We start from the raw sequence: 13,969 nt of genomic DNA on the forward strand, positions 1-13,969 counted from the left end.
CACTGGCGTAAATAGAAGGCGAAATGACTGACTGACAACTCTGCATTTCTGTTGCAGTCCTGCCAAACAGTGTCCGAACACCAAAACCGTGCTGCTTCTCTCTCACACTGTAACTCTCCCTCCCCTGGCATGATGGATTTTCCTGATCAGCGAGAAACTGGAGCAGAGAGAACCAGTTACACGTTGCAAAGGAGTGGAAGCTTGAAAAAGCTGGAGAGGAAGAGGAAGAGGGGGTGGGGGTGGCGGCGGTGGTGTTTTCCTGCATATATACAGTCTGATCCTAAAACACAGGTGCAGCCTTGCATGCAGCTTTTCAACATTACCCCACCCCCATCCCTCCACCTCCTCTCTGCTCCAAAGTGTTTGTCCATCTGATCCTCCATTAAATCCTGATTATTTTGGATTTGTCTTTTTTTTCCCTCCCCAAACCTGTGATTTGCAAAGATGAGGGACTGCTGGGGATCATGTCAACCTGACCATGGAGGTATTAGTTGCCGATCATGGTCAGAAATGAATAAAGCAACGTGCACATGACATTATTATCTCATTTCTCTGGTTAAATATGAAGATGGAAATCGTACTATCCTTAAATAATGCAGAAAAAAAGATAGATAATAATAAAAACAAGAATAGATTTCATTTCATGGCGCCTTGGGAATGGTAGGCGCTACAGAGTGTTAAAGGCCAGCTATTAAATCCACAATACTTTACCTCTTTTACTGTGCAGTACTTAATCACCATGCACCATTTTACCAGCTTTTACTATGTATATATGTAATCGTATTACTTGTATGCGTAGTTTATTACTTTGTCGTTATCACTTTTAAACGTTTTGGAGATGCTCAGCAGATTTCCTCGTACAATGTGCAATTACAATAAAGGCATTCTATTCTATGTCACTTCTATTCTTACCAGACACCCAAAGACACCTACGTATGAATAACTGAAGTAAAACCAAGCATTTAAAATCGGATTAGGAGACGCAAACACCTGGAAATGACCTTGTTGCAGCAGCAGATAGTCTGAATGAGGTGGACCAGAGAAATAAAATAAGAGATAATACAATTTTTTAAAATCCAATCAAATAAAAATGCATAGAATCTGTCCTACATAATAGGATGAAACTGCAGATGAAATATAATTTGTATAGAAATCTACTTGAGTAAATTGCAGTGGCACTAGGCTGTTAAGAAAGTAATATGTGATTCAAGTACAAGTATTGATTAGCATGCATACTTTATAGTTCCCCTTGCTTTTAGATGAAAAAAATAAGAGTGTTAAAGTCAATTTAGTCTGGCTGCAGCTGCAGAATCTGCAGGATTCCGTTTTCTCGAGGCGTGAGAGAAAGCCCAGTGGAGTTGAAGGGGGTCTCCGCTGAGATGTGGGGGGCTCCCAGTGGCGTCACGCAGAGCCGATCATTGTCTGTCTCACACTTTCTAACAAGCCATTTCACAACATCCAGACAGCGGATCGCAGCAGCAGCAGCGGCGGCGGCGGCAGCAGCTTCACCCTCGGGGCTCTTCTTTTTCCTCCTCCTCCTCCTCCTCCTCCTCTCTCTCTCCCCGACGTCGACCATAACTAACAATTTGGATTCGCCGCGCGGATGAGAGCAATTAGCGGACTTAATCTATCATAATGTCTCCTTTCTACCCGATCGACTGATCAGTCACGTGAGTTGAGCTACGGCTGGGGAGACCTCGGAGTCCGCCGGGTGCACGCAGCCGGAGAAGAAGTGGCTGTTCTGATGAACTAAAAAGAAGAAGGAGAGAGAAGGGACACTTTCATTTCACAGACTTGGGAGAGAAGCTGCTCGCCCCGGACACCATGTACACATCGACGGATTTGACGCCCAGAAAGACGCTGGGTGCGTTTGATTTCGGATTACTGAGACACACAGGACGCGTTTTTTAAAAGAGGGGGGGGGGGGATCGTTTTCCTTTTTTTTTTTTTTTTTTTTGCTTGCCCCTGGTTCCTGCAGGACTCCAGAGTCGCGCAGAGCCCATGCAGTCAACAAGGTGGGTTCATTTCACACTTATTTGATTCCACCAACTCTGTGTGAGTTCATGTCAGCTCCTTAAATATGCCAACGTGATCCTCCATCTGCTTTGTTAACAACTTGATCTATTTGCAGAGACAGCTAAAAAAAAATTTTTTTTAAATCACTTGACATAAATATTAAAATAAAAAGAGTTAGACCCAAGCAGCGTTATTGTATTGATCACATTGCCAGTGCGTCTATTCCCCACTGTGAAACCCTGCTGATCTTATCTATCATGGACTAAAAAAAAAGGATCCTCTTCTCCACAGCAGATCCGGAGCAGCACGCCTCCTAATGCCCGCTCCGTTCCACAGTTTAATGAGCCCACTAATTGCTCTGGCGGCTGTAAGCGGGCCTTGTAGGTGTCCATATAAAGTTCCCATCTAATGACAGGTTTGGTTGTCCTCGTATAGTGCCATGTGCGCCTGTGACAGTGATTGGAGGTTTTCATATCGGAGCTCACATCAAGCGCCATCTGTTGGAGGCGAGGAAACGAGTGTGCGGTGACTGTCAGAGGCAGATGCACAGGGAGAGGTGGTGCTCTCAGTTTAACACTGCGCAGGAGACACGGAGCAGGCATATGATGTTGTACTGTAGATTGTAGTACACGTCAAAATGTTCTAACAAGAGGTTTTGGCAAGTGATGGTATAGAGATTTAAAGAAACACTCCATAAAACGTGATTGGACTGTTCCATGTTTTATTGTCAGATTATGTCACCTTCCCCAGTTAAAACACGTGAGACACATGCTCTGACAGACGTCTATATATAAATATAAGTAGTTCATGTTGTCAGGTACAAATGGTTTGTCTTTTAAAATCTCATTGGTTAAACTCAATCAGTTCAAAGCAATCAGACGATGTATTGACACATCTGATTCTAATACTGTTATACAAAGCCAAGACATATAGGCCACAGCGAAGGCCTGATGAGAAAAGGGCCTAACAACCTCCTTTGGATTGGAAATTTAATCAAACTGGTGATATTAATATTAACGGCAATATACAGATCTTCTGATTAGACTAACATGGCTGCAGCTTATAATATCCAAAATCTATAAAATGTCTGAAAGTAGTAATAATGCAATTTATCATAGCTCCGAGGTGACGTGTTAAATTTGCTCCTTTTTTTCCAACAAACAGCCTGAATCCAAACTCATTTATTTTTGCAGTGAGAGAAAAAAAAATAATCCTGGAAGTCAAGAAGCTGGAACCAGACCAGTATTTGGCATTTGTTTTGCTTGATATAAATGACTGAGCTGATTAAATTCATTATCAAAATAGCTGCTGAATAATTTAATCTTGATAGTAAACACTGATTAGAATAATTTGATATCTGTGGGGCGAGTAAGGAATGAATAGGGCTGTCAGTCTATAGACTAAATAAATGGATGGTGGACTTGAAAATATTATATTAGCCACGAAATATATGTCAAATAATTAGTTTCACCAGTCTTACTCTTATTTTGTAGATGAATCAAGTCATATATCTCTAAATATCTTGTGCTTACCAAAGCTTTGGAAAAACTATCATAGTAGAAATGACAAATATGTATTAGCTTATTCCTCATAAACATAAAAATGACTTAAAGACTAAAAACCTTCCTTAGCCGACCGAATGCTTAGCAACCAATTAGTCGACTAATTGTCTTAATGAGTACAAATTACACCATTGTGTGCGAAGTCCCTGCAACAGGTGAACACAGTTGGTCTAAAGCTATCTACGCCATCTATTCTTCACCACGACGAACAGATACATCCACTCTGAGGTTTTCCTGCCAACGCTTGGATCAGCCACACCTTTATGGCATTTTAATTCCTCACTTTGCTTCTATGTCCACACTGCCTGCTGCTAAAAGCCAAAACACGTCCCGCAGTCCATCAGGACACATCACAGCAGCTTCACACCTTTCAGCTGCAGTCATTCGTTTCATTATGCGAGTGGCTGGTACATATTGGAGCTGGAAACCAGTCTGTGCAGGGGCCACCCCAGTTGAAAACATGCGTAGACTCAGACCTCATTGTGCACGACCATATCCATCATCCAGGAGAGGGACAGCGTTCACAAAGACGTTCACCGCTCCGTGGAAAACTACTGTACAGAACCAGCCGCAACCTGACCTAGACGCATCTGTCTGCTAGTGTTTGGCTTCAAATGGCAGGAAAAGACACCAGTAATGTGCCATTTGAACAAGTGAAAGGTGATCAAAAAGAGGGGCTGCCAGTGCTTTTGTAGGAGGGGATGACCGCCCGCGTTTGCTGAGAGAGAGGAGGGAATGAATTCAAATCATTTAAAGCAATATGCAAAAAAACTGCAAGAAAAAACGTATCTTCAGGAAAACGTAGTCATGACTCAAACGCCTGAGCACTCCCTCCCTGCGGCTCCTTTCTCATTGTAAACATGTCCAGTGCCTTGCTTCTGATGTACTTACATTTACAGTTGGGTGGTTTAAAGTAGAGCAGGTCATCGTGGTTTATGATTTGTCAGGGGATGTTACTTATTCAACAACCTGAGGATAACTTCACATTAAAGGCACAATATACATAAATGCTTATTCAGATTGTCTCTACACTCTAAATAGACAACTTTTAGAGAAAATATAACTGAACACTTAAATGAATATACACTGTTTAATGCAGTTTTCTTTTCTCTGGGGGAATATAACTGTCAGTATTTTTAATAAATGTATTGCCACAGCCCTGTGTCTGCCTAATACACAGTAGGCAAAAGTACTTGACTCCAAAAATGGGAACGTTAGATTGGATTAGCCTACTTTTAAAATCACAATCACAAAGTCTGTATATAATTAAACGGTCGTTCCCAGAAGCGAAGCTCAGTTTGATGTGACAGGTCCTGTTTAAGAGGTTAAATTCCATATAATACTGTGAAATCAAGTTTCTATCTGACAGTGTCATATATTGAACAGATATTTGGGTGAATACTCAATTTCAGTCACTTGAAACAGCATTAATGGAAACTGCTTGTGTTAAATGTGAGGATTTGATGCTTCTCTTTGCCATGTTTGGTACTAAACTTCATATTTTGGGGTTTGTAACAGTTTACCCAGATGCTACAACTAATTCGAAGACACTGACGCAGGCACGGTTTCCCGACATGTCACAGACAAAACGGTTAAATCAGACAATCCAGGCAAATTGATGGATAGTGACAGTAATAGTCGGTTGTGGCCCTTTTTATTCGATTGTGCCACTGAAGCATTCAAACCCGAGCCTGTCACGTTTGATCTGACATCCAGTCTGACATGTTTGGTATCGTTGGAAACTTTAGGTCCTAGATTTTATTATTAAATGAAACTCTGTAGATTTGAACAATGTTTGGCCTCTTAACTCTGGGGCCAAGGCTGGCTCTGTGTGGTTGGAGGTTAACTTGGCTTGTATCCACCATTTTAGGTCCTTGTAAATGTGTTAAATCTGGTTTAAACTTGCAAAGTGAGCCGCTAATATAAAGAAGTAAAGTTTGCATTTGACAAGTCTCTGAGAGCAAAGGGGTATTTTATTCTTTAGCACTTTGGTTTCCCCCCTTGTTTCCCTCACACATGTGGAGGGAGGACACTTGCTTCTCCTCCCCGGGCTGGGGCCCTCCACACTGCGGTTGTTGTTGTGATCTTTAGCGGCTGAGGAAACCTTTCTTTCGCGGCGCTGTGGTCCGCCACTTGTGGGTCGCGGAGACTCGGCCGGTCGTCGAACAAGTCTCCACATTGAGGTGTAATTTGAAACTGGTGGAGGGGGGTTTGAGGGCAGGAGGAGCCGCCGTGATTGGCTCAGTGTGTCCGCTGGCCCCACGGAGGCTGCACCTTCTCGTCACTCCGTAAAAGGAAGCTCGGTTCCCCGGGTGCCTCCACACCGAGCCTCGGCTAGCTTACTCGGGCTGTAGCCGCTAACTTTAGAAACTCTCACACACCGAAATAAAACAACTTCTTACCCGGGTAGTGATGAGAGCACGGGGCGGACATCTTTTATGGACTTGTTCCCTGTGTGAGTTTCCTCGACCTGGACCTTGGCGGCTCTAACTCTTCTCCTCTGTCCGTCCTTCATGCGGTTTGACCAGGGAGAGGAGTGAAGTGCGACCCCGAGCTGGATGGATGGTTATGGGGAAAAGAGGAAGACCCTCGGCGCTTGAAGTGTGCAGAGTCCTCGCCGTGTTCCTCTCGCTCTTCCCCTCCGGTAAGAAACAACCTTTTTGAAAGATAAAATCCTTAAATCTTAAATACATATATATATTTTAAACATCGGTACTGTTTGTGTGTTACAGTTTAAACTTTGTAAATCTTTAAGGAAGGCAACATACGTTTAAACCAACAACTTGTAAACTACACAGATTGTTTCCACTTTTTGCATTTTCCCCATCACCTTTTATAAGCCGAATTATTCTAGTGGTGTTCACATTTAACTGGAGTTACTTGCTTACACTTCAAATTGCAAAGTTTTTGCTAAAGTCATGAAAGTTTTATAAATTCAGCTAAATCTGTCTAATTCCCCGCAGTGATCTGTGGGAATCCCACCAGACTCAATGCAAAAATGAGTGAAATGTATTAGATTGCTGAGATTTAGTGCTTGTAGGTGCAGGGCATGTGGAAAAGGTTGTAGGTCTTGGGGAAAATATGACAAATGGGTTTAAAAGTGAACGTGTTGCTCATTGTAGAGCAAAAGTGTGACTGATTTAAAGTAGTTCGAATCATTTACTGATGTTGTTTTATTTTTTTTTATTTTGGAGGAAGACTGGAGGGACTGAGGGGCCTTTCTTAAAGCTGCTGCAGCTCTCCTGCTCTTGTTTTGTTTGGGGGGGAGGGGACATGCCTCAGTATTTCACATCAGCTCCTTGAAAGTAACTTTTGTTCCATGCTGCAGTTTGGTGAAGCGTGGAATTGCATGTTTAGGTGTCTGAGTTGTGGCCAGGGAAAACCTAAAGAAACGTGTGTTTGTGGAGAGTGGTGTTTTTTAAAATGCCTCAACTGCAGCTTTTTTTTGAAGATCTTTTAAATCTCGCATGGAAAGACGCAAAGTGTTCCCATTAAAATGTATCACTGCTGTGTCATTGGGATATCACATTAGAAAACCCAGTGTTGTGTTTGAATTGGCTCAATTTCCTCCCTATTTGTCCCCACACTGAGTCACTTTCTGCAGCGGAGACACCTCATTCACTCACCTTGCACGTTTGGCAAAGCCTTATCAGTTTCCCTCTTAAGTCACTTACCGTCAAACAACAACGAGATAATGCACTGATAGGCGGGATGGAGATTGGTTTATTGCCTTCTATCAGATGGGGGTTAAAAGAAAAGGCGGTGTGAGGTTTTGGAGAGAGAGAGAGAGAGCTGCGGTGAAGCTTTGAGGAGGGATATTGTTTAAAGTGTGACTTCAAAGTGTTGATTTGGCTTTCCGCCCCCCCCCCCCCCTCCAGACTCAGTGGGAGAAACTTCTCACTGCCCCGTTCAAATAAAAGCCTTATTAGTCGAAGGTAATGCTAGTCAAACACGGTGGCGCAACAAGGCATCCTGGGAAATATTTGAAGAGCGTCTGTGTGCAAAGAATTGGTCGGATGTGGCGTTTAAAAGTGGAAACAACAGTCAAGCCGCGTTTTATTATCACAAAAGGTGTAGATTAGGATCCCAGGTGGTGTTATTACTGGTGCATAAACCAAGAGTGACTGGGGGTGAAAGGGAAGTAACATTCCCTGCAATAAGTTACGTTGTATGCAGGTCGACCCGAGGGAGGTTCAGACCTGTTTACTTACGACTAAAAGACAACGTGACGTTAGATACAATATATGGATTTGCCTGAAAAATAGACTTTTTTTGAAATGTTCATAGTGCTTAAACAACAGAAGTGGGAATTGCAGGCTAGCTCACAATACGATACACAATACACAACCCACGAACACGATAATATCATCATACAGCTATTCTGCAGTAATCGATATATCGCCAGACAATCACATAACAGTACATAATGTTATCTGAAGAAGAATACAAAATGCCCCTAAAGAGAAAAAGTTATTATTATACCATCATGTCTATAGTTTGTTTCATGGCATGCAAGGAAGATGACATTTGGCACTGCAGCCTGTATGAGAAACAACAATGGCAACATTCGTACTTGGTTGGAGAAGTTAGTGGTTATTCTATTCGAGTCACTATCCTGTAAATGTGTTGTTTCAAACCTTCGTCATTAACTGTGAGTGTCTTGTCCCCCCCCCGACAGTGAGCCTGCAGTGCAAGATCCTCAAGTGTAACTCAGAATTTTGGGCCTCCACCTCGAGCTCTGGGCCGGAGGAGGAGTTCTGCACGGCGCTGCGTGCGTACAACAGCTGCGTACGCCGCACCGCACGCACCTGCAGAGGTGACTTGGCGTACCACTCCGCCCAGCATGGCATAGAGGATCTAATGAGCCAGCATAACTGCTCCAAGGAAGGGCCCACATCCCAACCACGTGCCCGGACCCCGCTTCCTCCCCTGGCGCCTCCGCTCCTGCCCGACAGCCAGGAACGCTCCGACGGCCCGGAAGTGTGCCACTATGAGCGCAGTCTTCCTCGCAACACGTCGCCGCCCAACTACACCCACTGCGGCTTCTTCGGAGACCCGCACCTCCGGACCTTTGGGGACGACTTCCAGACGTGTAAGGTGGAAGGAGCCTGGCCGCTCATTCACAACAAATACCTGTCTGTCCAGGTGACCAACACTCCTGTGGTGCCCGGGTCTTTGGCCACAGCCACGAGCAAGGTGAGGATCTTTTTCTGTTCATCCTCTATGCACTGTGTGTCGCTTTCTGGTCAGAAACTATAGATCTATTAATTGTCCTTTCAACCGTTTAATAGTATTTTCAATCAACAAGAGCTATCTGCTGATCAGTTGTTTTTCCATAAACAGTGAAGAACATCAGATGCAGTTTTTTTTTACTGAGCAAAAATATTTAGTTAATCATCATGTGAATAATTGAAAAGCAGCAGATTTTGACATTTGAGAAGCAACACAGCATTTCTGCCATGTATCGATCAGCTACTTGATTAATCTTTTCATTTCTGCAATCAGAGGAAAAGGATTCTGTGACCATCACGATGATTGATTAACCACTGTGGTTGTTTATTAAAGAAAAAAAGGCCCGTTTGTTGGTTCCAGCTTGTGAAATGTGAAGTTTATCCCTGGTTTCCATCACTGTCTGTTGAATATGTTGAATATTCACGGTTGACGAGACACAGAAAAGCTTTTGGAAGGCTTGTGGTCGGTGAAATTGAGAAAATGTTTCTGAATTTCGGACATTTTCTAGGCTAAACTTGATCTGTCATGAAAATCATCTCCAAGCTGCTCAGATTTCTAGATTATCTGTCAGTGATTTAGATGACCTCACAGTTCTCTGTTAATGTTAGGTTCTGTCGGTGCTGCAGCAGAAATATAAGTGTGTGTGTCATGTGTGTTCTTTTCATGTGGTCGGACTGTGAGAGCTGCTGTGGGGCTGGTTTTCTGTCAGCCCCTAGACTCTGGTTAGTGTTTGGATGAGTTCCATCGTGACAGATGAAGAAGCCCAGCCCCGGCACAATTGCGAAGATCTTGAAGGCTTTATAAACGAAACGCTGGTGTAATAACCGCGGTGCTGCGTCAAACTGCTGCGGCTCCTTTTCTCTCACTGTGGACAGCTCAGGCTGATGTTTGGCCTACTTAACAGTGTATCCACATCGAACACTGGGAAATGTCTGTAGACTTCTTTTTTTCATAGGGTTTTCAGCAGTGCATGCCTCATACTTTGAGTTTTTTTTAATGGTACGCTGGCTCGTTTGGATGGCTGTTCCTTTAAAAAAATGCTTTAATTAGAACCATAGGTCAAAAACAAAGAAATGGGAGTATTTGTTTTAGGAAAATTAACTTAGACTTGGTCCAATTTTGGCAACGTTGACAGCAGTGATTGTGGCTCTCAGTCACTTTGCAGAGTATCTTAACTGAAGTATTTAGTCTGAGATATAAGAGGACTTTGTCCCTAATCGCATTCGTAGAACGTATAATTATCTGTAATCAAGGATTCCTAATGACACTCTATTAAGCATTCATGTTTTGTTTTTTTGCCTTTAAAGCGATGAGATTTTTATGCTGCTGTTCTTGGAAGCAAATGAGACTCTTTTTTTATTTTTTTTTTAAGATCTTGATTCTGGACAAAGGGAAAACAAAGCAGCAGCCAGTGCCACCTGTGCAAACACGGCCCTTCTGGTAAAAGATCTGCCTTCGCAGAGCAGCTCTGTGTTGGTAAATTGCTCTCGCTGCAGCAAATAAAACTGTCTGGTTATTTCTATCTACGGAGGGATAATGGTGGAATTCCTCTTTTGTTTGTTTTCATTAAAAGCTTTTAAAAAAATGAACCTGGAACAAAAACAGAAGTTGATGTAGGCGGGGAATGTTAGTCGAGGGTAAAGGGAACCCAGTCGGAGCGGGTGCAGCGGAGGAGTAGTCGAGCCAGTCAAGTGTTCTGCAGACTGACCCCGTCCTCTGTCCCCGAGCGAGCAGACATCAGAGTCTCCACGCCATCCTGGTGTTGCTGCTCTGACAGTGGCCCATTGGTGTCCTGATGAAACCAAGCTTGCAGAGTCCTGACCAGTCCGACTTAATTAGCTGCAGAGTATATCGCTCTGTCCTGGCCCGACGCCACTCCCTGGAGCATAGTTCTGGGGTTCACAGGCAGGTTTTTCAGCGCTATGAATAGATCGTCTTTGTGTCTGCAAACTGAGGCCTGATTTTACATGGCCGAGACTCGTGTTTTTTGAGGGCATTTACCTTGGCTTCCCCCCGTGTTGAGCCAACGCTGAAATGTGACACTTAAGTGGGGTAGATGGCACATACTGCACAGGCTTGTTAATACAAAAACTTTAAGAACACTTTTTAATCTGTTTGCTAGGATTCTTTGTGTGAGAAAACGCAGCAGCTAATGGCTGCGTATGCTCCTCTGGTGTTTGTAACATTTTAATGACATTTCTCTGGTATCTTTCTTCCTGCAGCTGACAATCATCTTTAAGAATTTCCAGGAATGTGTGGACCAGAAGATGTACCACGCGGAGACCGATGAGCTGCCGGCTGCGTTCGCAGACGGCTCCAAGAACGGCGGTGATCGGCACGGAGCGAACACCCTGCGCGTGGTGGAGAAGGTTCCTGGGCAGCACGTGGAGATTCAGGCCAGGTACATTGGAACGACGATAGTGGTGCGTCAAGTAGGCCGCTACCTGACCTTTGCTGTGCGGATGCCGGAGGAAGTTGTGAACTCAGTGGAGGAAGGCGATAACCAGGACTTGTACCTGTGTCTTCACGGCTGTCCCGCCAACCAGCGCATTGACTTCAGGAACTTCAGGGGAGCGGAGGCCCACAGCGCGGGCAGGACCAGGGGCGGCGCCGGGGCCAGTGGCTTCACCTACCAATCTGCAAAGGCCAAGTGCAAAGAGCGTCTCCCGGTGGAGGATCTGTATTTTCAGTCGTGCGTGTTTGACCTCCTCTCCTCCGGGGACATTAACTTCACCATGGCAGCCTACTACGCCTTCGAGGATGTAAAAATGCTCCATTCAAACAGCAACAGATACCACATCTTTGAAAACGATGCTTTTATGAATAATGCAGCTGAGAGGGGCAAAGATTTACTTCCTCTCCTCCTCATCAACCTCCTCGCTGTCTGCTTGTGGATTGAGTGTTGCACAGTTCAGCTATAGTTCCGTTACAACAATATCCTCAAGGTGTATTTGTCAGTGAGTGTTTGTACCATCGCTGTGTTGTACATCGGCTGCTCTCTCCTGCTCTGGTTTCCGTGACGTGACCTGGGACTCGCCGGTCGGATCGTCGCTCCCCTCAGTCTCGTTGTAGTTGTATCGTCATGTCTCGGCTTCAGTCTTATGACAAGAGGGAGTCCACCTATCATCACATGTATTTAACTGCTTCGTGGGACTGGGTCTTTGAAGAGAGCAGCGGTGAGAGAGAGCCCAGCTACCCCCAGAGCTCAGGATATCCACCTGGGATTAAATCCCCACATTCTCACCGGGGCTGCATGCCTATGGGAAGCCAGACAAGATGATCTTTTGCAGAAAGAGGAGTTTGCTGATCCTCCCTCCCCCAGATCCCCCTCATTGGTGCCAAGCCAGTGGAGCTCTCTGTGGCTCATGTGGCGAAGCAAGAGGACCTGACAGGGGCTTTTGTTAACCTAAGGCCAGAAGCAGCTCTATGTTTGATTAGTTTCCAGCTTTGGAAAAGCCTGAGCCTTGTGGAGGAAGCACTCAAGCCAAAAGGATGTCAGAGCAGCGTCTCCAGTTGTCTGCTGCAGAGATTAATGGGTCATATTGTTAGATTTGTGCGTGCGTGTTTGTGTGTTTGTGCAGAATTCAGCGTCTGTGGTTAATTTAGTGTGTTTGCGGGTGCAGGATTTCCAAGAAATGAGATAACAAACCTCCAGTAGGAGAAATGAGTCCCACGTCTGTTTGTGTTGCACCCACAGGAGCCACAGTCTGCTCAGATGGACTCTGACAGCCGAGAAGCAAATCCCAAAGGGGAACTGTTAAAAATAATCTCTCTTCATGTGTACATCACTCCCAGTGTCATACAGCTTCTCCCTCCTGATGTGTTGATCAGACAGTGTTTGTGTTTTGAGTCTGTAATGTGAATGTAGCAACAAAAAAAAATAAGCAAAAGAACAAACTTAGTTAATGGCACTAAGAGCGTTTACACAGCGCAGATCAACAAATCGAACCATGACACCTTTTCGTGAGCGTTCTGTGAAGTCAACTCTCCATTTCAAGTACCAGTGATGTAGATACTGATCGTACTAGCTGTAAAGACGTCACCTCCAGTCAGTTTAGCATTTTACTGACTTCCAGCGAACTGACCTGACTGCGGTTTACGGAGTAAATGATAAGCATATGTCTGTAGACGTGATTTCGTGGCTTAAACCATTGCCAAAGAACAAGCCCTTGTGCCAACACCTCCTCAGAAACGGTCTTTTCAGTCTCAAGCAGTTCACATTAAGGGAAGATATTCTCCGTGCTAAACAACTTGTTTGTGGGTGAATTTGTGGTGCACACAAAAATGACTAATGCGCTGTAAAAGCAGAACCTCTGTTTTTTCAGTCTCACCTTTTTTTTGCTTTTCTTGCGATTTGCGATAACGCTCGTCGCCGCGAGAGGTTTTCATTCGAACTTTGGCTCCCGATGCCGGCGTCTGCTAACGTGTAAAGTCGTCCCTGTAGATGCTGTGACTGCTCGGGCACAGTTAGACGGTCATTTAACATTTTACACTGAAGTATTTGGCAGTCCTTACTACTGCTATTTGGAATATGTACTGGTGCAGTTTGACAGAAACTAAAAAAAAAACATACATACAAATGATTGTAAAGTTGAATCTTGTGTTAATAGGTGTAATTTGTATTGTGAGTTCTACAGTATATGGTTCTACATGTGTAATGTGAGATTGTACATATGTTTTGTGAGTTTTAAATTTGTATATTACCAGTTGTGTTTTGAATTTATCACAGTTTTTGTACATCAGATGCTTTGTTGAATGTGAACCTTTTTTTTATTTGAAAAGGGATTTTTATTTTTGCAAAAACATGAACTCCACAGATCAGGATATTCAAAAAGAGCAACACACACACACACACACACACACACACACACACACACACACACACACACACACACACACACACACACACACACACACACACACACACACACACACACACACACACACACACACACACACACACACACACACACGCTCGGCTGCCATCACTTTTTGCTCACTTGGTTATCAATGAAGTAAAACACCCTGAATGCAGGCCAGCTCATCTAGAAAAAGGAAGATCGGACATGCTCTGGGGTGTTCATGTTTTTGAGTTTGAAGCACTTTATGTTTTCTCTTTCATTTAGCTCTTATTTTGTTCGTCAGATTTGTAATAGTTA

At 44.0% G+C, this 13,969-nt stretch overlaps 1 protein-coding gene across 1 annotated transcript; it reads left to right on the forward strand.

The window, feature by feature from the left end:
* Nucleotides 1–1,374: 1,374 nt before the first annotated feature.
* On the forward strand, nucleotides 1,375–13,607 carry rgma (repulsive guidance molecule BMP co-receptor a). Its single transcript, XM_034588290.1, has 4 exons — nucleotides 1,375–2,015; nucleotides 6,107–6,222; nucleotides 8,257–8,774; nucleotides 11,033–13,607. The coding sequence occupies exons 1-4, from the start codon at nucleotides 2,002–2,004 to the stop codon at nucleotides 11,729–11,731; spliced, it is 1,347 nt and encodes a 448-aa protein (XP_034444181.1). The 5' UTR covers nucleotides 1,375–2,001; the 3' UTR covers nucleotides 11,732–13,607.
* Nucleotides 13,608–13,969: the final 362 nt, after the last annotated feature.

Source organism: Hippoglossus hippoglossus, chromosome 6 (genome assembly GCF_009819705.1).
Source record: "Hippoglossus hippoglossus isolate fHipHip1 chromosome 6, fHipHip1.pri, whole genome shotgun sequence".
Taxonomy (NCBI): domain Eukaryota; kingdom Metazoa; phylum Chordata; class Actinopteri; order Pleuronectiformes; family Pleuronectidae; genus Hippoglossus; species Hippoglossus hippoglossus.